Here is a 26,232-nt window from a genome sequence, read left to right on the forward strand (position 1 = left end):
CTGCAGGTGTTGGACACAGTGAAAAACAAGAAGTGTGTAAATTTTTATTTATGTTCGACCACCAAGAATGGAGGAAGCAATCGAGTAGCCAGTGACAAGTAGTGTCCTTCTCATCAAGGGGCAATGCTGCGTGATCAAAAAAGTGAAGGGGAGGGCAGACATTAAATCAAATAGAATTAGAGGGGGAAATAAAGCACTTCACTCCCTGCAGTGTCCATCTCTCCCTGAATAGCTGACACTCCTGTTTTTCCTTTTCTTTTTGCCAGCTCTGAGTGAACAGAACCTCTGACACTCCTGTTTATTTTTCTTTTTTGGGAGAGTCCTTGACACTGACCCAGCTCCCTCACAGCCAGCTCTCCCAGTGAACAGAACCCTTGACACCCCTACTTTTTTTCCCCACAAAGCCTGACAGCATTAGTGCTTATTTTTCTCCAGCACCCATGTCAGGTGTCGGACATGGTGGAAAATGACAAATGTGTAAATCTTTACTTGTATTCCTCCAGCGGGCAAAAAGGAAGTACCTGAGTGGCCAGTGATGAGCAGTGCCCTTCTCAGAGGGCAATGCTGTGTGATCAAACAGTGAAGGGGAGGGCAGGGATTAAATCAAAATAGAGTTGGAGGGGGAAATAAAGCATTCCACTCCCTGAACAGCTGACGCACTTGTTTTTTTCCTTTAAACCCAAACAAAAAGAAGCAAATGTCTTCCCTAAACAAGGGAAGGGACAAATAAACTCTCCTCCTCTCCTTTAACAGCAGGAACACACCGACTGTAGCACCTGCCAGCACAGAGTCAGTCCCCTGAACTGCGGAGATTCCCCAAGTACTCAAAAGGATGACAGCGGTCAGGACAGCCTACCCACCTTCCAGCTTCCCTAACCACCCTTTGCACCTTCCAGCCACCTCTAGGACAGCTACCCCGGTACCTGCCCGGGGTGATTGCACTGAGGCCTTCTGGCTTGGTCTTCCCCTACGTACCATCCAGCCTATGGAATGCCCCGACACACCTTCCGGCTACCTCTAGGGCAGCCCATCCCCTTCCCTGGGACGACAATGTACAGGGCAGACCACAAGCCTTCCAGATCTCAGCGTGCCCCGAAGCACTTTCAGACCACCTCTAGGACAGTCCATCCCGATTATCCCTTCTCAGGATGACAGCGCTCAGAATGGCCTATCCACCTTCTGGCTCTTGGGGCAACCGGCATCGAGGTGGCTTACCCACCTTCAGGTTTACAGGATGGCCTACCCACCCTCTGGCTGTCAGGGTAACAGCTTTCAGAACGACCTATGAGCCTTCCAGCTCACAGTAAGGCTTGCCAGACCCAGGGACACAGAAGACAGTGCAGGTGATAACCCAGCAAGCAACAAGACAGAGTCAATTAACAACAAACAGAGTCCCTTCCAGTACAGAGTACATTACCATAACCATTCTCTTCAAAATGTAGAGTCCATTCCCAGGAACAGAGTCTACTCCAGTGTACAAAGTGCATTGTCATAAATGGAGTCCATTCCTAAAACAGAGTCCACTCCTGAAGGCAGCAAATGCATATCCCACAGCACACAGGTGTTCAGTGTCCATAAGATTCCTGGCCCATCCTTGGAGAACCAGGCTCACTCACAGGAACACAGTACACTGTAAAGGTGCAGTTAACTCTCAGGGGTTTTGGTCCATTCCTTGAGGCAAGCTCTCCTCCCAGACTCCAGGATGCAGCAAGTGCTCACTTCCCAGCACACACAGGTGTTCAGTCTTTACAGAGGCCTAGTCCCAGGGTCAGGCCTACCCACAGGAACAGCTCATCTAGAAAGATGTATTTTCTCACAAGGGCTCAGTCCAAACACCAAACAACAGTGAAGATACATACAAAAAACAAAGAAACCTAGAGTCCAAGGGCTAAGCCCTGCCACAAAGTCAACAGTGTCCTTTTCTCAAAGGAAAAGAGACAAGAGTAACATACAGGCTGTACGCAGCCAGGGAAACAACACTCCCCTATTGAGAATTGTTACACCGGAAACACATCGACTGTGTGGATCAGGCAGTTTAAAAATTAGTCCTCACTAAAAAAGGAATATCAGTTTAAAAAAAACTGGCTAAATAATTCAGCCAGTTCAGGAATCAGGCTTCCCCCAAAAAGAAACAGAAACCAACAGCAGCAGTAACACAGTGACTGTAGCACCAGCCAGCACAGAGTCAGTGCCCTAAACAGAAGAGACTCTAAATCTCCTTTTCTTTCCTTTTTCCACACAACTGCCTGACAGTGGTAGTGCCTATTTTTCCCCCACACCTGTGTTGTGTGTGTGCAGGTGTCGGACACAGTGAAAAACAACAAGTGTGTAAATCTTTATTTATATTCCACCACCAGGTAGAAAGGAAACACCCGAGTGGCTCGTGGACACTTCTGTTTTTTTTCCTGGTTATATTTTTTTTCCCTCCTGTTTATAATATTTTATTAAACAAATTACAAAAAACAGTCTACAAAAAACAGTTAACATTTACAGCTGTCTACAACAGCAATTTTACAAGGGAGAGGAGCAGCAAAGCCAGGCCCCAAACTCTACCGTTCAACCAGTTTACAAGGAGATGAGGACAACCCTCCAATCCCAGTTCCACATATAAAAGACAGCGACAATGAAATTTGTACATAAAATCTAATCCAGTTACATAAACAGTGCATACAATACAGACCCAGCAAGCCCCTGTCTCTCTCACCTTCCGGCCACTCTAAGGCAGCCCGCCCCTACATACCCTCCGGCTCGCGGTCCACCCCATGCCCCTTCCAGTTCTCGGTCCACCCTGACACACCTTTCGACCACCTCTAGGGCAGCCTGCACCGTACCCGCCTGGGATGACAGCAGTCAGGATGGCCTACCCACCTTCGGGCCCACTAACCACCCTCAGCACCTTTTGACCACCTCTGGGGCAGCCCGCCCCGGTACCTGCCTGGGGTGACAGCACTGAGGACGGCTACCCGCCTTCTGGCTCTCGGTCTGCCCCTACATACCATTGGGCTGTCACCCCAATGCGCCGTCCGGCCAGTGGGCTATCCTGGCACACCTTCCGGACACGTCTAGGACAGCCTGTCCCCTTCCCTGGGACGACAGCGTGCAGGGTAGCCCACAAGCCTTCCGGATCTCAGCCTGCCCCTACGTACCTTCTGGCTCTCGGCTGCTTTAACACACCTTTCGACCACCTCTAGGACAGCCCGTCCTGATTACCCCTTCTCAGGACGACAGCGTTCAGAATGGCCTACCCACCATCTGGCTCTCGGGGCAACTGGCATCAGGGTGGCCTACCCACCCTCCGGCTTTCAGGACAGTCTACCAACCTTTAGGTTCACAGAATGGCCTACCCACCCTCTGGCTCTCGGGGTGACAGCTTTCAGGACAACCCATGAGCCTCCCAGCTCACAGTAAGACCTGCCAGACCCAGGGACACACAAGACAGTGCATGTGATAACCCCAGAAAACAAGTCAATTACCAAAAAAAAGTCCTTTCTGGTACATAGTCCAAATAGTGTCTTCAAAATATAGAGTCCATTCCCAGGAACAGAGTCCACTCCAGTTTTTGAGGTGCATTGTCCAAAATGGAGTCCACTCCAAACTGCAGAGTCCACACCTGAAGGTAGCAAATGTACACCCCTCAGCACACAGGTGTTCAGTCTCCAATGAGTCCTGGCCCAGCCTTGGAAAACCAGGCCCATTTCCAGGAACATAGTATATAGTACAGGTGCAATTAACTCACAGCAGTTTGGTCTACTCCTGAAGGAAAGGTCTTCGCCCAAACTCCAGGATACAGCAAGTGCTCACCTCCCAGCACACACACAGGTGTTCAATCTTCAGAGGCCCACTCCCAGGGCTAGGCCTCCCCACAGGAACAGCTCTGGTAAAATGTACGTCTTCCACAAGGGCTCAGCCCAAATACCAAAAACAGTGAAGACACATACAAAAAAAACCAAGGGCTAAACAAAAGTCCAAGGGCTAAGCCCTACCACAAAAGTAATATTATCCTTTTCTCAAAAGAAAAAAAGAGTAACACACAGGCTGTAACCACCAGTGAAATAACACTCCCCGAATGAGAACGGAGTTACACCTGAAACACGTGCATCAGGCAGTTTAGAAATCAGTCCTTATTAAAGGAATGCCAGTTAACAAACTGGCAAAATAATTCAGCCAGTTCAGGAATCAGGTTTTCCCCCTCCAAAAAAATAAAGAAGCACAAACCAACAGTAACACACTGACTGTAGCCAGCAGAGAGTCAGTGCCCTAAACAGAAGAGACTCTAAATCTCCTGATTATATTTTCTTTCCTTTTCCCACACAACTGCCTGATAGTGGTAGTGCCTATTTTTCCCCCACACCTGTGTTGTGTGTGTGCAGCTGTCGGAGAAGGCGAAAAACAACAAGTCTGTAAATCTTTATTTATATTCCACCACCAGGAAGAAAGGAAACACCCGAGTGGCTCGTGGACACTCCTGTTCTTTTTATTCCTGGTTATATATTTTATTAAACAATATACAGTTTACAAAACGATTGACATTAACAGCTGTATACAAAGAAACAGGAATTTTACAAGGGAGAGGAATGGAAAAGCCAGGCCCCAAACTCTACCATTCAAACCAGTTTTCAGGGAAATGAGGACAAACCTCAAATCCCACTTTCAATCATTACTAACAGTAGCAATGACATTTTTACACATAAAACAGTCCAATTACATAAAAACAGTGCATACAATACAGACACCCCAACAACCCACCCGTCCGTCCCATCTTCCGGCCACTCTAAGGCAGCCCGCCCCTACACCTCTTCCGGCTCTTGGTCCAATCCCATGCCCCTTTCAGTTCAACCTGACAGCCCTTCTGGCCTCCAGTAGGACAGCCTATCCTTTCCCCCCCCACTCCCTCCCCGGGCAACAGCAGTCAGGACTGCTTACCCACCTTCTGGCTTCCCTAGCCGCCCTTCACACCTTCCGGCCACCTCTAGGTCAGCCCACCCCAATAGACAATTGGTGCAGGAGTAGACCATTCGAGCCAGCACCAACATTCACTATGATCATGGCTGAACTTTCCACTATTTTCAAGAAAGTAGCCAGAGACTTGGCCTCCACTGCCTTCTGGGGCAGAGCATTCCATATATCCACCAGTCTCAAAGAAGTTTCTCCTCAACTCTGTTCTAAATGGCCTACCCCTTATTTTTAAACTCTGTCCTCTGGTTCTGGACTCACCCATTAGCAGAAACAAGCTTCCTGCCTCTAGAATGTCCAATCCTTTAATAAAATAGTCAATATGACTTTGTGCATGGGAAATCATGTCTCACAAACTTGATGATTGAGTTTTTTTTGAAGAAGTAACAAAGGATTGATGAGGGCAGAGCAGTAGATGTGATCTACATGGACTTCAGTAAGGCATTTGACAAGGTCCCCATGGGAGACTGGTGGGCAAGGTAAGATCTCAGAATATGGGGAGAACTCACCATTTGGATACAGAATTGGCTCAAAGGTCAAAGACAGAAGGTGGTGGAGGGCTGTTTTTCTGACTGGAGGCCTGTGACCAGTGGAGTGCCAAAACAATCAGTGCTGGGTCCACTACTTTTCATCATTTATATACATGATTTGGATGGGAGCATAAGAGGTATAGTTAGTAAGTTTGCAGATGTCATCAAAATTGGAGATGTAGAGGACAGCGAAGGAGGTTACCTCCGATCACAATTGGGTTCTTGATCAGATGGGCCAATGGCCTCAGATTCACTGCTGCCTCACAGCACTGGGTCCCAAGTTCAATTCCAGCCTTGGACGACTGTCTGTGTGGAGTTTGCACGTTCTTCCCATGTCTGCATGGGTTTCCTCTGGGTGCCCTGGTTTCCTCCCACAGTCCAAAGATGTGCAGGTTAGGTGAATTGGCCATGCTAAGTTGCCCATAGTATTAGGTGCATTAGTCAGAGGGAATGGGTCTGGGTGGGTTACTCTTCAGAGGGTCAGTGTGGACTGGTTGAGCTGAAGGGCCTGTTTCCACATTGTAGGGAATCTAATCTAATCTAATTACAATGGGATCTTAATCAGATGGGCCAATGGGCTGGGGAGTGGGAGATGGAGTTTAATTTAGATAAATGTGAGGTGCTGGATTTTGGGAAAGCAAATCTTAGCAGGACTTATATACTTAATGGCAAGGTCCTGGGGAGTGTTGCTGAACAAAGAGACCTTGGAGTGCAGGTTCATAGTTCCTTGAAAATGGAGCCGCAGGTAGATAGGATAGTGAAGAAGGTGTTTGGTATACTTTCCTTTATTGATCAGAGTATTGAGTACAGGAGTTGGGAGGTCATGTTGCGGCTGTACAGAACATATGTTAGGCCACTGTTGGAATATTGTGTGCAATTCTGGTCTCCTTCCTATCGGAAAGAAGTTGTGAAAGTTGAAAGGGTGTCGGAGGCTGAGGGGTGACCTTATAGAGGTCTATAAAATCATGAGGGGCATGGATAGGATAAATAGACTAAGTCTTTTCCCTGGGGTGGGGGAGTCCAGAACTAGAGGGCACAGGTTTAGGGTGAGAGGGTAAAGGTATAAAAGAGACCTAAGAGGCAACTTTTTCACACAGAGGGTGGACGTGTATGGAATGAGCTGCCAGAGGAAGTGGAGGATGCTGGTACAATTGTAACATTTAAAAGGCATCTGAATGGGTATATGAATAGGAAGGGTTTGGAGGGATATGAGCCAGTGCTGGCAGGTAGGACTAGATTGGGTTGGGATGTCTGGTCGGCATGGACAAGTTGAACCGAAAGGTCTGTTTCCGTGCTGTACATCTCTATGACTCTAAGCTTATATGTCTCAATCAGATCCCCTCTCATCCTTCAAAACTCAAGTGTATACAAGCCCAGTCACTCCAATCTTTCAACGTCTGATAGTCCATCCATTCCGGGAATTGACCTCGTGAACCTACACTGCACTCCCTCAATAGCCAGAATGTCCTTCCTCAAATCTGGAGAGCAAAACTGCACACAATACTCCAAGTGTGGTCTCCCCAGGGCCCTGTACAGCTGCAGAAGATCCTCTTTGCTCCTATACTCAATTCCACTTTTTATGAAGGCCAGCATGCTATTAGCTTTCTTCACTGCCTGCTGTACCTGCATGCTTGCTTTCATTGACTGATGTACAAGAACACCTACATCACGTTGTACTTCCCCTTTACCTAACTTGACTCCATTTAGGTAGTATTCTACCTTCCTTTCTTGCCAAAGTGGATAACCACACACTTATCCACATTAAACTGCATCTACAATGCATCAGTCCACTCACCTAGCCTATCCAAGTCAACCTGTATTCTCATAACATCCTCCTCTCATTTCACTCTGCCACTCAGCTTTGTGTCATCAGCAAATTTGCTAATATTACTTTTAATACCTTCATCTACATCATTAATATGTGTTGTAAACAGCTGCAGTCCCAGCACTGAACCTTGTGATACCCCAATGGTCACCGCCTGCCATTCCGAAAGGGACCTGTTTATCACTACTCTTTGCTTCCTGTCAGTCAGCCAATTTTCAATCCAAGTCGGTATTTTGCCCCCAATCCCATGTGCCCTACTTTTGCTCACTAACCTCCTATGTGGGACTTCATCAAAGGCTTTCTGGAAGTCCAGGTACATTACATTCATTGGCTCTCCCTTGTCCATCTTCTTAGTTACATCCTCAAAAAATTCCAGAAGATTAGTCAAGCACCTATCCTGTTACTGCTATCCAAATGAGTTGTAATTTCATCTGTTATAATTTATTCCAGCATCTTTCCCACCTCTATAATTTCCTATTTTTTCTCTCCCTCCTTTCTTGAAAAGTGGGACAACATTATCCACCTTCCAATCCACAGGAACTGATCCTGAATCTACAGAACATTGGAAAATGATTACCAAAGCATCCACGATTTCTAGAGCCACTCACTTAAGTACCCTGGGATGCAGACCATTCGGTCCCAGGGACTTATCAGCCTTCAGACCTAACAGTCTCTCCAACACCATTTCCTGCCTAATATAAATTCCCTTCAGTTCATCCATTACTCTAGGTCTTTCAGCTACTATTACATCTGGGAGATTGCTTGTATCTTCCCCAGTGAAGACAGATCCAAAGTACCTACCTATTCAACTCTTCTGCCATTTCCTTGTTCCCCATAATTAATTCACCCATTTCTGTCTTCAAGAGACCAATTTTAGTCTTAACCATTTTTTTCTTTTCACATACCTAAAAAAGATTTAATTATCCTCCTTTATATTTTTAGCCAGTTTGCCTCCGTATCTTATTTTTTCTCTGCGTGTTGCCTTTTTAGTTATCCTCTGTTGCTCTTTAAAAGTTTCCCAGTCCTCTGGCTTCCTGCTCATCTTTGCTTTGCTATACTTCTTCTCTTTTATCTTTATACAGTCCTTAACTTACCTCGTCAGCCATGGCTGCCTCTGCCTCCCCTTAGGATCTTTCTTCCTCTGCCATTGTTGTTCCACTGCCCAGGGTGACAGCGCTGAGGTCGACCTACCTGCCTTCCGGTTCTCTGTCTGCCCCTATGTACCATTGGGGTCTCGCCCACTCTGATATGCCATTCGTCCTGTAAACTGCCCTGACATAGCTTCCAGCCACCTCTCCGACAGCCCGTCCCCTTCCCTGGGACAACAGCACACAGGGCAGCCCACAAATCCTCTGGGTCTCTGTCTGCCCCTACGCACCTTCTGGCTGTTCGCCACTCTGACACACCTTCAGACCACCTCTATAACAGCCCGTCCCATTCACCCTTTCTTGGGACGATAGTGCTCAGAATGGCTACCCATCTTCCGGCTTTCGGGGCGACCGGCATCGAGACAGCCTACCAACCTTCAGATTCACAGGACAGTCTACCCACCCTCCAGCCCTCAGGATGACAGCTTTCAGGATAACCTATGAGCCTCCCAGCTCACAGAGAGGCCTGCTAGACCCAGGGGCACACAAGACAATGCAGGTGATAAACCCAACAAGCAACAAGACTCTTTTTTTGGCAATTGACAGAGTTCTTTCTGGTACACAGAGTCCATTACCATAAACATTTCTCTTCAAAGTGTAGGATCCATTCCCAGGAACAGAATGCATTCCAGTGTACAAAGTGCACTGTCAGAAATAGAGTCCACTCCAAACTGCAGAGTCCGTTGCTAAAAAGAGTCCACAACCGAGGGCAGAATCCACTTCTGAAGGCAGCAAATGCACACCCAACAGTACACAGGTGTTCAGTCTTCATCGAGTCCTGACCCATCCTTGGAGAACCAGGCCCACTCACAGGAAGCTGAAAATGTGTTACTGAAAACGTGCAGCAGGTCATGCAGCATCCAGGGAACAGGAGATTCGACGTTTCGGGCATAAGCCCTTTTTCAGCTCTTGATCTCCAGCATCTGCAGACCTCACTTTCTCCACTCACAGGAACACAGTACATTGTAAAGGTGCAGTTAACTCACAGGTGTTTGGTCCATTTCCAAAGGCAAGGTCTCCTCCTGAACTTCAAGATGCAGTAAGTGCTCACCTCCCAGCGCACACAGGTGTTCAGCCATTATAGAGGCCTAGTCCCAGGGTCAGGCCTACCGCTAGGAACAGCTCATCTGGTAAGATGTATTTTCTCACAAGGGCTCAGTCCAAATACCAAAAAACAGTGAAGATCCATACAAAAAACAAAATTAAAAATCACACAACACCAAGTTATAGTCCAACAGGTTTAATTGGAAGCACTAGCTTTCGGAGCGACGCTCCTTCATCAGGTGGTTGACTACCACCTGACGAAGGAAGTCGCTCCAAAAGCTAGTGTGCTTCCAATTAAACCTGTTGGACTATAACCTGGTGTTGTAATTTTTAACTTTGTACACCCCAGTCCAACACCGGCATCTCCAAATTATGACAAAAAACAAAGAAACCCAGAGTCCAAGGGCTAAGCCCTGCCACAAAGTCAACATTGTCCTTTTCTCAAAGGAAAAGAGACAAGAGTAATATACAGGTCGTACGAAGCCAGGGAAACAACTCTCCCCTATTGAGAACTATTACACCTGAAACACATCGAATGTGTGGATCAGGTAGTTTAAAAATTAGTCCTCACTAAAAAAGGAATACCAGTTTTTTAAAAAACTGGCTAAATAATTCAACCAGTTCAGGAATCAGGTTTCCCTCAGCAAACAGAAACCAACAGCAGCAGTAACACAGTGACTGTAGCACCAGCCAGCACAGAGTCAATTCCCCAAATAGTAGAGACTCTACATCTCCTGATTATATTTTCTTTCTTTTTTTCCCCACACAACTGCCTGATAGTGGTAGTGCCTATTTTTCCCCCACACCTGTGTTGAGTGTGTGCAGGTATCGGACACAGCGAAAAACAACAAGTGTGTAAATCTTTATTTATATTCCACCACCAGGAAGAAAGGAAACACCCGAGTGGCTCGTGGACACTTCTGTTCTTTTTTTCCCCGATTTTTTTTTCTAGGTTTTTTTTGTTATTACCCCCACACTACCACCTAACTGTGGTAGTGTTTATATTTCCCGCAGCAGGCGTGAGACACAGGGAAAGACAACACGTGTACAAATCTTTATTCAATTTCCACCACCAGGAAGAAAGGAAATACACAAGTGGCCAGTGACAAGCAGTGCCCTTCACATCAGAGGGCAATGCTGAGTGATCAAACAGTGAAGGGGAGGGCAGGGATTAAATCAAAATAGAGTTGGATGGGGAAATAATGCACCCCACTCCCTGCGGCGCCCACCTCTCCCTGAACAGCTCGAGGGTGTTGGTGGACACCGCGTACTCCTTCTCCAGAGACACCCGAGCTCGAACATAACCGCGGAAGAGGGGCAGGCAATCGGCTGTAAAGACCCCCTCACGGCCCGACACCCCGTTCTTTTTTTTCTCTAACTGCGGTAATGCTTATTTATTCGCCCGTACCCATGTTGTATGTGTGCAGGTGTGAGACACAGTGAAAGACACAAGATGCACAAATCTTTATTCAGTTCCCACCATCAGGAGGAAAAGCAGCACCCAAGTTGCCAGTGACAAGCAGTGCCCTTGACATCAAAGTGCAATGCTGTGTGATCAAACAGTGAAGGGGAGGGCAGGGATTAAATCAAAATAGAATTGGATGGGCAAATAATGCACTCCACTCCCTGCGGCGCCCACCTTTCCCTGAACAGCTTGAGGGTGTTGGTGGACACCCCATGCTCCTTCTTCAGACACACTCGGGCTCTAATATAACTGCGGAAGAGGGGCAGGCAATCGGCTTTAAGGACCCCCTCCACGGCCTGACACCCCTGTTCTTTTTTGTCTATAATTGCGGTAGTGCTTATTTATTCCCCCGCACCCATGTTGTGTGTGTGCAGGTGTGAGACACAGTGAAGACATCCCTGTTCTTATCTGTCAGCCAGGACTCCGATTGGACCAGGTTAACAGCCCCCATTAGGAAATTAATTCTGTGAGGCCTACCTGGCTGACTTCATTACAATGACTACAACAGCAGATATGGAAAAGTCCTACTTTCTTTCATTATTAATGAGTGCCAGCAGACTTGCATTACTTTGACTGGAAAATGTGGTCTATTATTTTTCTAAGAATTATGTAGATATTTTTGTTTTCCCCCCCCAGTGGAAAAAGACAGATAATGTGTCAAAACAGAGTAGTGGAACACCAATCAAGATAGAAGATCCTAATCAGTTTGTTCCATTAAATACAGATCCCCGGGAGGTCCAGGACAGAAGAAACAAGGTAAATCTTGTGGCTGTATCTGGTTCCATATATGGAACAGTTCAATTTTTTGTTTTGTGCTCTCTTAAAGCGATCTCTATTTTTAATCAACTTGTTTATATCGGTTATGACCCACCTTTGGACCAGATCTGAACACAAACCTTTTGGCTCAGAGGAGGTGCACTACCACTGTGCCATAAGAGCACTGTCTTAAAGCATTAATCTATTGTTCAGTGGTCCAGGTGGAAAATCCTATTTCAACAATATATTCAACATATATTTGACAAGTATATAAATATGTTGAATTCAATTATGTGCATCATCACCAAATTGTACGTCAACCAATTTATTTATTATAAGATGGACCCATTATGTTTTTATTAAATGCATACAAATGAAAATTTCCAAAAAATGTTTTGAATGTTTTCATAAACATACTTGAAGAATCATTATGAAATTACTGGCAGTTAAAGTACTTTTACTGTTTCCAAAATAACCTGTATAGGAGCTTGTGCTTTGGATGGCATGGCAACATAAAAAGCAGAGACTGAGGGGATAGGAAATATGTTAAAATGGTTCCTTTCCTCCACATTATTTTGTAAATTCTCTTTAATTTCCATTTTAAAATATTTTTCGATTCCATTTGTGGAGAATTTGGAATTGTCATATTTATATGACAATTTATGTGAACAGTTTGCTGTTTCCTCAGTTTCATGTATTCGTGGTGAAAAATTCTTCCAAAAGCCTTTGAACTTTTTAGGATGTCTTCTCACTGATCTGCCCAGAGCCAGGTGATTTTAATTGAAGCCAAAAATATTGCATGATGCTCTTTGATTAGGTCAAAGCTGCTTGATATTTATGGTAGTATCATGTCTCGTACAATACACAGCATATCTGAACCAAGGATCAACGAACTATTTTTGTTACAGATTCGTGAACAGAATCGATATGACATGAAGACTGCTGGGCCACAGTCGCAATTACTGGCTGGTATTGTTGTAGAGAAGAAAAGCGCCCCGGTAAAGTTGTATCAAATATTTCATCCTATACTTTTTTTTCTTTCATTGAGTGGTTTGTGTTTTTATAAAGTTACAGTTCTCTCCATTTAAAACAACAATATCTATGACTGAGCCACTAATAACTGCCAAAAACGGGAACTGTAACTGGATTTGCATAACTGCAGCAGCAATACCAATTATTTTTAAGACTGGTCAGTGTCAAAGAATCGTGTTCTCTTTCAAATGATTGAGATTTATCCAGGTTGAACTCCATCTGCCACCTCTCAGCCCATCTCTGCATCCTGTCAATGTCCCGCTGCAGCCTACAACAGCCCTCTATACTGTTAATGACACCTCCACTGACACAAAGGTTGGAGGTGTCATTGACAGTATAGAGGGCTGTTGTATGTGCAGCAGAACATTGACAGGATGCAGAGATGGGCTGAGAGGTGGCAGATGGAGTTCAACCTGGATAAATGCGAGGTGATGCATTTTGGAAGGTTGAATTTGAAAGCTGAGTACAGGATTAAGGATAGGATTCTTGGCAGTGTGGAGGAACAGGGCGATCTTGGTGTGCAGGTACATAGATCCCTTAAAATGGCCACCCAAGTGGACAGGGTTGTTAAGAAAGCATATGGTGTTTTCACTTTCATTAGCAGGGGGATTGAGTTTAAGAGCCGTGAGATCTTGTTGCAGCTCTATAAAACTTTGGTTAGACTGCACTCGGAATACTGTGTCCAGTTCTGGTCGCCCAATTATAGGAAAGATGTGGATGCTTTGGAGAGGGTTCAAAGGAGGTTTACCAGGATGCTGCCTGGACTGGAGGGCTTATCTTATGAGGAGAGGTTGACTGAGCTCGGACTTTTTTTATTGGAGAAAAGGAGGAGAAGAGGGGACCTAATTGAGGTATACAAGATAATGAGAGGCATAGATAGACTCGATAGCCAGAGACTATTTCCCAGGGCAGAAATGACTAACACGAGGGGTCATAGTTTTCAGCTGGTTGGGGGAAAGTATAGAGGGGATGTCAGCGGCGGGTTCTTTACACAGAGTTGAGAGAGCATGGAATGCGTTGCCAGCAGCAGTTGTGGAAGCAAGGTCATTGGGGACATTTAAGAGACTATTGGACATGCATATGGTCACAGAAATCTGAGGGTGCATACATGAGGATCAGTGGTCGGCACAACATCGTGGGCCGAAGGGCCTGTTCTGTGCTGCACTGTTCTATGTTCTATGACTAGAGTGTGCTGTGCTAGCCTGTTTTTTCAAGGATGTTTTTATAAAGAAAGGAAGAAAACCATCTTGAGAATGTCCATGAGTGATGTACATTTCTAATAAAATAAAGTGAAACTATTGAGTATTTAGAAATTTGGGGATTATTCAAAGATAGTCAGCAGGAACTTGTTAAAGACAAGCATTGTTCAAAAAATTTGACAGATTTTTGAAAACCTGGCTGAAACATTGTTACCCCTAGATGTCACTGTGGTCTCTATTTGTTGTTCTTGTTAATATGGTTAATTTGGTTTTGGAGCCAGGAGCATATTCTTAACCCTCTCTTTTCTATCAAAATTTTAAGAGGTTGCTGAGCAGCAACGCAAAGAGATCTTGATGTTCTCATGCATGAATAGCAGGTTAGTATGCAGATACAGCAAGTAGTCTGAAAAGCTAATAGAATGTGATGGTTAATTGTGAGGGGAATTGAATGCAAGACTAAGAGGGTTATGCTTCAGTTATAGAGGGCATTGAGACCATGTATGAAGGACTGTACTAGTCACCATACTTAGAGAAGGATGTTACTGTGTTAATATCAGTTCAGAAACAGTTAATTTGTACTAATACCTGCAATGAGAGATTTGCCTTGAGGAAAGACTAGACGATTAGTTCAGTACGACAGTCATTTCTGTTAAGATTCCCTTAGGTGATTTTGAATGGTAATTAGTTCAATTAAAGTCATTAGTTCAATTAAAGTCATACCTCTACATTGCTCTTACTATGAAAGGAACTGAAACGAAACATTCCAGCTCCATGAGCAAACACATCCAGATCCTCAACCTGAACTACAACTCTTCTCGAAACTTGCTAAATTGTCTCCTTTTCAATGATACAACCATTGGTCAGTTATTAGAAGTCTGTAAGAAAATGCTGTGAATTTTGAGAATATTGTGATGAAGTCAAAATTCTCTGCTGCTGGAACCTAAAGTTGTGTAAATATATTTACCTCCCATCCTGTACAGCTGGATATTAAAGAACTGGAAGATCAGTTACCATCAGGACCACCAAACCCATTCAGCTACCTGAATGAATGTGAATTGGAGGAATACAAAAGGATAATTGAACGGAAGCAACAAGGATTGGATGGTAAAATAAATTATGTTTAAAATATTTTTAAAAATGGTTAAATATGCAGAAAATTATAATCACAATATTGCAAAGAAGCTTTAAATTTCTGTATTATGGAGAAGTTGTATTAGAATAAATTGAAAACAATGACCTCTTGTGGTTAACAAAGTTAAATTCTACATGTACTTTAATTTTAATAGCTTTTTTTGAGAACTTCAATCAGACCCTAACCTATGAAATATATATATCCCCAATAGTTGTATTCTTCTTAGTTAAGAAAGTGTTGAAGCTGTTGATGCTTTGTCCACTTAATGATATTTCAAGTTACCAAGTGATATCACTGGCTTACACACCAAACCCCTTTGTTTAAAATTGGAAGTTACATTTTAAAGAGCCTGTGATTAGAAGCTTGTGTAGTATTTTCTATTCTACTTTTTTTAGGTTTATCTGCATAGTCCTTGAGTTGAAGTTCAGCTCCCAGAGGATTATTCAAAGGTGATTCTCAAACTGTTTTTCATTGTGGGTAAAGTGGCTTAAGATAAGCTCTTCCCTTGCTCTCTTTAAGAGGAATGTCTGATATCACTCTGCCAGGGGTGAAAATATTAAAATTAATTTGAGAGATGAAGGAGCTATCCCTGTTACTAAGTGTTAGAATGTATTTTTGATCATATTTGATCTTTCGTGCCATTATCTCTTTGCAGTTTCTTTGCTAGCTTCCCTGCTATTTGACAGGAGAGTGAAGCATGACAAGGATTGAAATGCATTATTGAGTAGCTTTTGTTTTGCAACTACTATAATCATGAGATTTGAGAAATGGTGAAAATAGTTCTTATTTAGACCAGGTTTCTTTAGGGGCATGCATGTTCCCACCTTTAAAATGCATACTTGTTTCATTTTTTAAAAAATCATTCATCCATCTGTTCCCTTAATGTCCCAATACTAAAAAGTTGTTTCCTTACTCCCTTCATTTCACTTTGACTTACAGATCTTTACCTGTTTTTTTTCTAACTTACAATGAAACAACTTGGATATCCTGTTGTATGGACAGTTGTGCCAACTGCCCTAAACAATGTCTCAATCAGTCCTATGAAGTGAAAAACTACCAAGCAATGTCAAAAATAAACAGATTTTTATAGTCCAGGTTCTCTACCTTTAGTGCATCACCTATTCTGAGCAGCAAGAAAAATGGAAAAAGTAGCCACAATAGAATATTGTTTTTCCAATTGAATATTGTACACGTCCACTTCTCTCTTTGTTCAGTGGCTTGTTTTATTATTTAGGCTGACTCGTGAAGCTTGAATATTTGAACACTATAACAGAAGGCTACCAGTTACTGGAACAATACTTGGCATGAGTCACTGGCATCAGGACCAACATTGCCTCTGAGCTGTGCATGCACAGGACTGCTCAGAGGGTTTGGCATGCCAACCAGCATGCCAGCACTATTTGAGCTATTGATTTTTTCCAGTTCCGGAAGGCACTACCATGTTTGGATCTCTGGGGTCCATGGAGCAAAAAAGATAACTCTCAGCCACATTGATCAACACTTAAGAATACTTTAAAATTAATTTTGTGTCGAACTCCCCATCATAGCTTGCATCCAAATGATTGAATAAAAGAAACAGATGGAGCTTATTCAAAAGTTGCTTGCTGGATATTGTGACCTGCTGACTTTGTAATTAATTTGGTTTTCTGTTCAGTTTTTTGCTTGGTTCATTTATGAAAATAATGCTGCTTTTAGTTGTGTTTTCCACAAACTCCAGCATTTCATATTCCACAGTGAAATAGCAGAATTAATGTTTTAACCACAATAAGGGCGGCACGGTGGCACAGTGGTTAGCACTGCTGCCTCACAGCGCCTGTAGACCCGGGTTCGATTCCCGACTCAGGCGACTGACTGTGTGGAGTTTGCACGTTCTCCCCGTGTCTGCGTGGGTTTCCTCCGGGTGCTCCGGTTTCCTCCCACAGTCACAAAGATGTGCGGGTCAGATGAATTGGCCAAGCTAAATTGCCCATAGTGTTAGGTAAGGGGTAAATGTAGGGGTATGGGTGGGTTGCGCTTCGGCGGGTCGGTGTGGACTTGTTGGGCCGAAGGGCCTGTTTCCACACTGTAAGTCTAATCTAATCTAAAAAAAAATCACTGTTGTTGGCTTTGTAAATAAAATACGTTTTAGTTTGTTCTTAAAAGAAGCATGATGATATCTTGCACTGCATGTGGTATTATAACATCATTTAAAAAGAAGAAAAACTAACTCCTCTTCTACAGATATTGAACAGGAACTAACATCAGATGATGGTTCTGCGCTATCACCACCTCAATCCCCACAAGTCATACCAGCAAAATTAGAAGGTGGGATACTAACTGTGGTTTATTAGCCATTTGCATACCCTTCTGGCATTTATGTCTCAACCTTTTACATATTTCTGTTTGCATTATGAATATTGCATCTTAAGGAGAGCATTCGAGCATTCTATTTAAATATTTACACACCACACAACAGGGTGTGACTGTAAGTGAGGCAGGTAGGGGAATTCTGAGTTCAGGAGTGGAGGAGCCTCAGCCTTTGACCTTGTCTAACAGGTATGAGAGTTTCATTCCCTATATGGATGACGAAAAGGGCTATGGATAGGGTGAGCCAGCTGACCACAGCACCATGGTACAGAAGGCCACTCAAGAGGGGGGAGCAAAAAGACAAGTAGCTGTTATAGGGGATTCTATAATTGGGGGCCAGATAGTATCCTGTGAGAGTCGGATCGGGAATCCCACATAGTATGTTGCCTGCCAGGTGCCAGGGTGCATGACATCTCCGACCAGCTTGAAAGGACATTGGAGTGGGAGGGAGAGGATCCAGTTGTTGTGGTCCACATTGGCACAAACAACATAAGCAAGGCTAGGAAGGGGGACCTCTTGGGGGATTGTCAAGCAGTAGGAAGGAAATTGAAGAACAGGTCCTCAAGGATCATAATATCTGCCCAAGCCATGTGCTAATTGGCATAGGGATAAGAAAATTAGGGAAGTAAGCACGTGGCTAAGAGATTGGTGTAGGAAAGAAGGTTTCCATCTCATGGGACATGAACATCAGTTTTGAAACTGGGGAGATGTGTACCAATGGAACGGTCTCCACCTGAACCGATCTGGAACCAGTGTTCTGGCTAAAAGGATAAATAGAGTGGTCACCAGGACTTTAAACTTGTGAGTCGGGGGGAAGGGAAAGGGAAAGCAACAGGGAGTATGGAGTTAAGTAGAAAGATAAGCAGCAGGTTAGAATGTGTGCAGGGCTAAAGTTGGAGGCAGGCTATGAATGAAGCAAAAAGGAAGGAGAACATAGGACATACTACCAGAGGTGATGGAAATCATGAGGATAAGAAAATTAGCATTAAGGTGCTTTACCTGAATGCTAGTAGTATTTGTTACAAAGTAGATGAATTAGCAGCAGAAATCATTATGAATGATTATGATGTGGTAGGCATCGCAGAGACACGGTTGCAGGGGGTTCAGAACTGGCAGTTAAACAACTTATCGAAAAGACAGGGAGGCAGCAGAGGGGCGGGGTTACCCTGTTAAGAATCTATGGCACTGAATGACTAGGGTCAGATGATGTGGAGTCTGTGTGGATGGAGTTGAGGAACCACAAAGACAAAACAAAAATGGGAGTTACGTACGACCTCCCAGCAGTGGTCAGGGCCAGGGGCGCAGGATGTACTGGGAAATAGATAAGGCATGTCAGAAAGACAACGGTCATGGTGATCATGGGGGACTTCAATATGCAAATGAACTGGGTGAATAATGTTGTTAGTGGATCCAGAGAAAGGGAATTCATGGAATGCTTATGGGATAGCTTTTTGGAACAGCTTGTGATGGATCCCACATGGGAGCAGGCTATTCTGGACCTAGTGAAATGCAATGACTCAGACTTTATAAAAGATCTTAAAGTACGGGAACAGGTCCTCGTGGGTCATAATCTCTGGATTACAGCCCAAGCCATGTGCTAATTGGCATAGGGATAAGAAAATTAGGGAAGTAAACACATGGCTAAGAGATTGGTGTAGCAAAGAGGGTTTCCATCTCATGGGACATGGACATCAGTTTTGGAACTGGGGAGATGTGTACCAATAGGAAGGTCTCCATCTGAACCGATCTGGAACCAGTGTTCTGGTAGCGATCACAATATGGTAGAGTCCAGTTTGCAGTTTGAAAGAGAGAAGGCAAAATTGGATGTAATGGTGTTACAGTTAAATAAAGGTAATTATAAGGACATGAGAGAGGAACTGATGAAAATCAACTGGAAGCAGAGCCTAATGGGGAAGACAGTAGAGCAACAATGGCAGGAGTAATTGAGGACACAGTACAGAAGTTCATCCCAAAGCAAAGAATAATTTCGTTTGGGGGTGGGGGAGGAATTAGACAGCCATGGCTGACAAAGGAAGTCAGGAAACGTATCGGAGAAAAAGAGAGCCTATAAAAGTGGCTAAGAGAAACTGGGAAATCAGAAAACTGGGAAGACGACAAAAACAAACAGTGGATAACAAAGAGGAACGAGAGGATCAAATATGAAGCTAGCCAGTAATATTAGAATTGATAGTAAAAGTTTCTTTCAATACGTAAGAATCAAACGAGAGGCAAAAGTAGAAATTGGACTGCTCCAAATTGATACAGGAAGGCTAGTGATGGGAGATAAGGAAATAACTGAATAACTTAACTGAAGAACTTAATAAATACTTTGTGTCAGTCTTTACAGTGGAAGACATGAGTAATATCCCAATAATTAAGGAGAGTCAAGGGGCGGAGTTGAATATGGTAACCATTACAAAAGCAAAAGTGCTAGAAAAGCTAAAAGGTCTAAAAATTGATAAATCTTCTGGCCCCAAAGGGCTACATCCTAGAGTTCTGAGGGAGGTGACTGAAGAAATAGCGGAGGCGTTGGTTGTAATCTTTCAAAATTTCACTGAAGTCAGGGAAAGTCCCAGATGATTGGAAGATCGCTGTTGTATCCCCTTTGTTCAAGAAAGGATCAAGACAAAAGATGGAAAATTATAGGCCGATTAGTGTAATCTCGGTTGTAAGTAAAATTCTAGAATCCATCTTTAAGGATGAGATTTCTAAATTCTTGGAAGTGCAGTGTCTGATTAGAACAAGTCAGCATGGATTTAGTAAGGGGAAATAGTGCCTGACAAACCTGTTAGAATTTTTGAAGAGGTAACAAGTAGGTTAGACCAGGGAAACCCAGAGGATGTTATCTACCTAGACTTTCCAAAAGGCCCTTGATATGGTACCTCACAGGAGGCTGCTGAGTAAGGTGAGGGCCCTTTGTGTTCAAGGTGAGCTACTGGCATGGATTGAGGATTGGCTGTCTGACAGAAGGTAGAGAGTTTGATTAAAAGGTTTTTTTTTGGAATGGCAGCTAATGACAAGTGGTGTCCCACAGGGTTCAGTGTTGGGGCCGCAGCTGTTCACTTTATTTTTTAATGATCTGAACGAAGAGACTGGGGGCATTCTGGCAAAGTTCGCCAATGGTACGAAGTTAGGTGCAGCAGGTAGTACTGAGGAGGTGGGGAGGCTGCAGAAAGATTTAGACAGTTTAGGAGTGTGATCCAAGAAATGGCTGATGAAATTCAATGTGAGCAAATGCGAGATCTTGCACTTCAGAAAAAAGAATACAGGGACAGACTATTTTCTAACCGGTGAGAAAATTCCTAAAGCCAAAGTATAAAGGGATTTGGGAGTGCTAGCCCAGGATTCTCTAAAAGTTGACTTGCAGGTTGAGTCCCTGATTAAGAAATCAGTGTAACGTTGTCATTTATCGCAAGATGTTAAAGCAGTGATGTGCTATTGAGACTTTTTAAAGCTCTGGTTAGGCCCCATTTGGAGTACTGTGTCCAGTTTTGGGCTCCACACCTCAGGAAGGACACATTAGCACTGGAGCGTGTTCAGCAGAGTTTCACACGGATGATCCCTGGAATAGTAGGTCTAACATAAGATGAACGGCTGAGGATCCTGGGATTTTATTTATTAGAGTTTAGAAGGCTGAGGGGAGATCTAATAGGAACTTAAGATAATGCAGAGCTTAGAAATGTGGACGCTGGGAATTTGTTTCCATCAGGTGGGGATATTAGGACCCATGGGCACAACCTTAAACTTAGAAGGGCGTCAAATCAAAACGGAAGTGAGGAGACATTTCTTCAGCCAGAGTGGGAGGGCCTGTGGAATTCATTGCCACGGAGCACGGTGGAGGCGGGGACGTTAAATGTCTTCAAGGCAGAGATTGATAAATTCTTAATCTTGCAAGGAATTAAGGGATATGGGGAGAGTGTGGGTAAGTGACGTTGAAACGCTCATCAGCCATGATTGAATGGTGAAGTGGACTCGATGGGCCGAATGGCCTTACTTCCACTCTTATGGTCTTAAGATTGATTTAATATTTTCAAATATGAGTGCTAACTTTTGTACTGCGCTGTATATAATGCCCTTATTCAAAAAGGGAGGGAGCCAAAATGTGGGAAATTACAATTTAACATCTATTATTGGGAAAATATTAGAATCAGTTATCAAGAAAGTAATCAGGACATTTGGAAAGTCAAAATGCTATCTTTTGGAGTCAGCATGCCTTTGTGAAGGGAAAACATGTTTGACTAATTTGCTAGAGCTCTTCAAAGAAGTAACAAGCAAAGTGAATAATGGGGATGTTGTAGTTATGATTTATCTTGACTTCTGGAAGGCATTTGATAAGGTGCTGCACAAAAGGTTAATTCAGAAAGTTGGATCATATGGGATTTGGGGTAATTTAGCCTGACTAAGATGACTGGCTGATGGACAGAGAGTAGAGATTTTTTTTTCTAGATGGCAAGTTCCGGGGGTTTAGTTCTTGGACCCTAGCTATTTACAATCTACATTAATGACTTGGATACAGGGTAGCAGGTTCAATAACCAAATCCGCAGACGACCCAAAAATAGGCAGGATGGTAAATTGCAACGAGTGAATAAGAAACTTACAAATGGATATAGATAGGATAGGAGAGTGTGCCAAAATGTAGCAGATGGAGTTTAATGTGGATAATTAAGAGGTCATGCATGTGGGTCAAAAAAATGGGAAGGCAATCTATTAACTTAATTGGGAGAGACTTTGGGATGCTCTGGTGCAGAGGATCTAGGTGAACTCATTCATGAGTCACAGAAAACGAGCATGTAGGTACAGCAGTTAAAGAAAGCGAATGGGATGTTGACTTTTACAGCTAAGGGAATAGAATGTAAAGGTAAGGAAGTACACAAGATATTGGTGAGACTGCACCTGGAGCATTGGATACAGGTTTGGTCCCCTTATTTGAGGAAAGATGTATTGGCAGAGGAGGTTCACCAGATTGATCCCTTGGATGCGGGGTTTGTCATATGAAGAGAAATTGAACAGTTTAAGCCAATATGCTGTGAAATTCAGAATAAGGAGAGATCAGACTGAGGGATTAAAGATGATAAATGATATGGGTGAAATAGATGTGGAGTGGATGCTAACTTCTGTAAGTATGGAACTGTTATTTGCTGTAAAAAGAGTCCATTTCCCCATTAAAACCTATTATTTGGCTCTATCATTATTTCCAGTTTGGAAATAAGTTGTCTTCCTTGCATTCTTTTGTTTATCACAGCTTTTATATTGGACATATACTAATTCTCATTAAGTTCAACTACACACCTGACGAAGACAGTTTTTTTTATTATTAAAACACTTTGAGCACATTCCTCAAAATAACCACACATCAATCATGTATTCTCCCCTTCCACATGCAGCCACACAAGTTTGTTTATTCTGGTATATTGTGAACAGCATTTTAAGACACTTCAAATATATGATTTGGAAGGCTATATGGTAACTTAGTAGTTATGTCATGGAATTAGTAATTTAGTATCCAGTAATAATTCACACCTCTGTATATAAATCTGAAATCGGGGAAAAGTTAGTATCAGTAATAGGAATCATGTAACTACCAGGTTGCTTAGGAAAACAAACTGATTCACTAATGTGCCTTAGAAAAGGACATTCATCATCACATGTCTGGCTTCCAGACCTAGAGCAAATTACACAGCAGCCTCTGTCATTTATTGAAGACTTTCATAATTGGTAATTAAACTTTCTTATTGATCGTTCTGCCTTAGAAAACAATGTGCCAGCTGTGGTGGTGAATGGAGGAAAAGATGATGGACAAGCTTTAACAGAAGATGTGACAAAACGTATCAGTCAGTTAACAACCAGCACAATGGAAAGTGTGGAAATTACTATCAAGACAACAGAAAAGATAGATCTGAACGTCAGTGATACCCTTTCACCTGAGGGGTCTCCTTCTAAATCACCCTCCAAGAAGAAAAAGAAATTCCGTACACCATCATTTCTGAAAAAGAACAAAAAGAAGGAAAAGGTGGAAGCGTAATAATAGGTATGCAGGGATGCTGCACAATTGGAATGCTAGTTGAATATGTCAATTTTGTATGCTTGATGTTGATATGTTCCTCAGCTAAATGTGCTAAACGTCAGTTAACTGCACTGACTTAGAATACAGGAAAAGGCCAAATCTATATAGGGGTTATTAATCTGGCATTAAAACATTTTATTGCAAGTTTGTTTAGTAATTAACCTTTTGCCAAAAGTAAATCACGTTCTAGTGAATTCTAGACTTGGAGCAGATAAACTGTTGAATTCATTTTGATCTTTTTAAAATAAACATCTCATTATATCCACCAAAATGTGGAAATTTTATACATTAAACACATGATTTAATCCATTGCTGACAACTTTCTATCTTAAATTTTTAATACTATAAAATAACAATTACTAGCATGCAATACAAGGGTCTAATGACAGAATAACAAATGCCTGACTCTAGTATACCAGAGTTCTATCAGGCATGTCATAGTTCTGATACTAGTGGACTAGATGAAAACAAACTGGAGTCATGTCAATAGTGTTTTTTAAAAAATGCTTTACTGCACTTTTTGGTGATACATAACTTACTAGCAATTTAAATCCTAAGTGAATCCGTGAGGTAACCAAATGAAGGAGAAATGATGCTACCAAAAAGGGAATAGCAAGGTGTGCAATGAGAAAAGGATTGGGGAAGGATTGAGATTAGATCAAAACGTGGTATTACAGCAATTGGTTTTTTTAGGGTGGGACTGGAATTGTGGCTCAATTTGTAGAGAGATTAAAAAGGGGGAAAAAAGGCATGAAAATAACATTTTAGATGCATGATCTGAAAAATATTAAGCAAGAACATAATATCAAAACCAATGGCTGTATGTTCCAAGTGATCCAACTATTTTAGTTGAACTATTTTTTTTAATCCCCTCTGCCTCCCTATTTTAAGCCGTTGAGAAGTCTGATGATATATGAAATAAAAAGAATGGTACCGTATCCTGGCTATACTTTATGTTACTTGATTTTTTTTTAGCCACTAGGTGGAACCTGCTTTCTTGGCTTTCCCACTGATGAGCCTGAGAGTTGGTTGACACTTTGACCTCCATGAAAAACTTGTGCCCCTTAAAGTTGGTTTCCTCAATTTAAGACTGGTATTGAAACAGGTAGCCATTTGTGTCTGATTTTAAGTGAGTTTACTCTGTACGGTGTTAGTTACTTACACTGAGCTTTGAATCAATATTTTCCAAATGCCACAATTTTTTTGAACACTCAACCACAACTATCAAGAGAATTTCCTTTAAAATATATTTTATGTTCTCTTGTAATGCTTTTGCAATAAAATTATTTCTCATGTACTGTGGAATGTGCAGATAAGATTTTTACCTTGTTGAAAGACAAAAATGATCAATGATGGGTGCATTCAACAGCATCTTAAATTGCAATCATACTTAAATTTGCGTGTACTGTTCACTTCCTCCTCCTTTGGTGTGGACATTGTGCTTCTGCTAACAACATGATGAGAGGGAAGAAAAGGCATTCTTAATATGATTAGTTGTTTCAGACGACTGAAGGAAGGTATTTTTGTAAGTGTAAAATCTATAAAAGTTTAAGTATTGTGATCTTTTAAATAGTTTCTCCATATTTGAACCCCTGTGTATTTACAGGAGATAAAAGACTTTGCTTACTAATATTTTTTACAAATAGTTATCTTTTCATGGTAACTGCCAGCAAAAGATGAATAAATTTAAAGAAGTATTTGATTCACAAGTTACAATGAGAAAAAGCCACTACTTGAGCTATCAAAAAGAACAGATAAATTAAACCACTAGCACTGGCGTCCGTGATCAGAATCCCATTTAGTAATGTGAATGGTAGTTTGATTTTGAATAATGTATGTTGATAAATGGAATTGAAGTAATTGGAAGATTTAAGGAGATGGGGATTGGGCTACAGCAATGCATCTCTGAAAGGGAACAATACGTCAACACTAAGAAATACTGGAAAGATTAAACTGATAATTGAATTTTAGTTTAAAAAATTGAACTTTTAGTTATTAATTGTTTAAGTAGTAATTATCCAAGCTCTGTGCTTTTGGTAATTTTTTTTGTTATGGGGGGGCAGTTCCTGTCTACATAATTTATACAGCTATACACTAAATAGAGTTAATTCACCTTGTTCGCACTACAAACATGTGCAACAACCCATTGTCCTGTGGAAAATGTTTGACAAAGTTGCTTTTAGTTGTGTAGCAAATTAATGTAAAATCCACAAATAAACAGTATTTTTTGATGTGGAAATACAGTTCCAATTTTAGAAATCTGTCATTTGTATCATGTACTGGACTATTTTCCAATAATCTTAATAACCAATTTAAGCCCTAATTGTGTGATATAATGTCCTTTTTAAATTATATTCTGAGAAGTTCCATTGCTTTCTTATATTTTTGAAATTCTGTAAAGCATCTAAAATCTTTGGAGCATTTCAAAATCTGGAATTTGCTTATTAAAGAATGTAAAAGAAATGGCACTCTGTATAGTAGCTTACTTACTCTATGAAAAATTAAATACCTACATATATAAAGACATCAAAAATTGTCTTATTTATTTACTATGATCAAGTTAATATTATAAATTGAAATTTAAAATTGGAGATTTGTGGTGTACCGCGAGGATCAGTTTTGGGTCCACTGTTTGTCATTTTTATAAATGACCTGGATGAGGGCGTAGAAGAATGGGTCAGTAAATTTGTGGATGACATGGAGGTCAGTGGAGTTGTGGATAGTGCTGAAGGATGTT

At 42.2% G+C, this 26,232-nt stretch overlaps 1 protein-coding gene across 4 annotated transcripts in view; it reads left to right on the plus strand.

Annotated features, from left to right (window-relative positions):
* The window catches only part of add3a (adducin 3 (gamma) a), a 252,581-nt gene extending 226,585 nt beyond the window's left edge, over positions 1-25,996 (plus strand). For 3 of the 4 annotated variants that reach the window (XM_060842273.1, XM_060842272.1, XM_060842271.1), the window contains exons 12-16: positions 11,602-11,721; positions 12,630-12,719; positions 14,933-15,056; positions 17,305-17,388; positions 23,182-25,996. In XM_060842273.1, the coding sequence (XP_060698256.1) occupies positions 11,602-11,721; positions 12,630-12,719; positions 14,933-15,056; positions 17,305-17,388; positions 23,182-23,453 (690 nt within the window). In that variant the 3' untranslated portion in view covers positions 23,454-25,996. The remainder of the gene's footprint in view (positions 1-11,601; positions 11,722-12,629; positions 12,720-14,932; positions 15,057-17,304; positions 17,389-23,181) is intronic. The other variant, XM_060842274.1, reaches the window with a different exon arrangement.
* Positions 25,997-26,232: the final 236 nt, after the last annotated feature.

The sequence above is a fragment of the Hemiscyllium ocellatum genome, chromosome 22, assembly GCF_020745735.1.
Source record: "Hemiscyllium ocellatum isolate sHemOce1 chromosome 22, sHemOce1.pat.X.cur, whole genome shotgun sequence".
Classification (NCBI taxonomy): Eukaryota; Metazoa; Chordata; class Chondrichthyes; order Orectolobiformes; family Hemiscylliidae; genus Hemiscyllium; species Hemiscyllium ocellatum.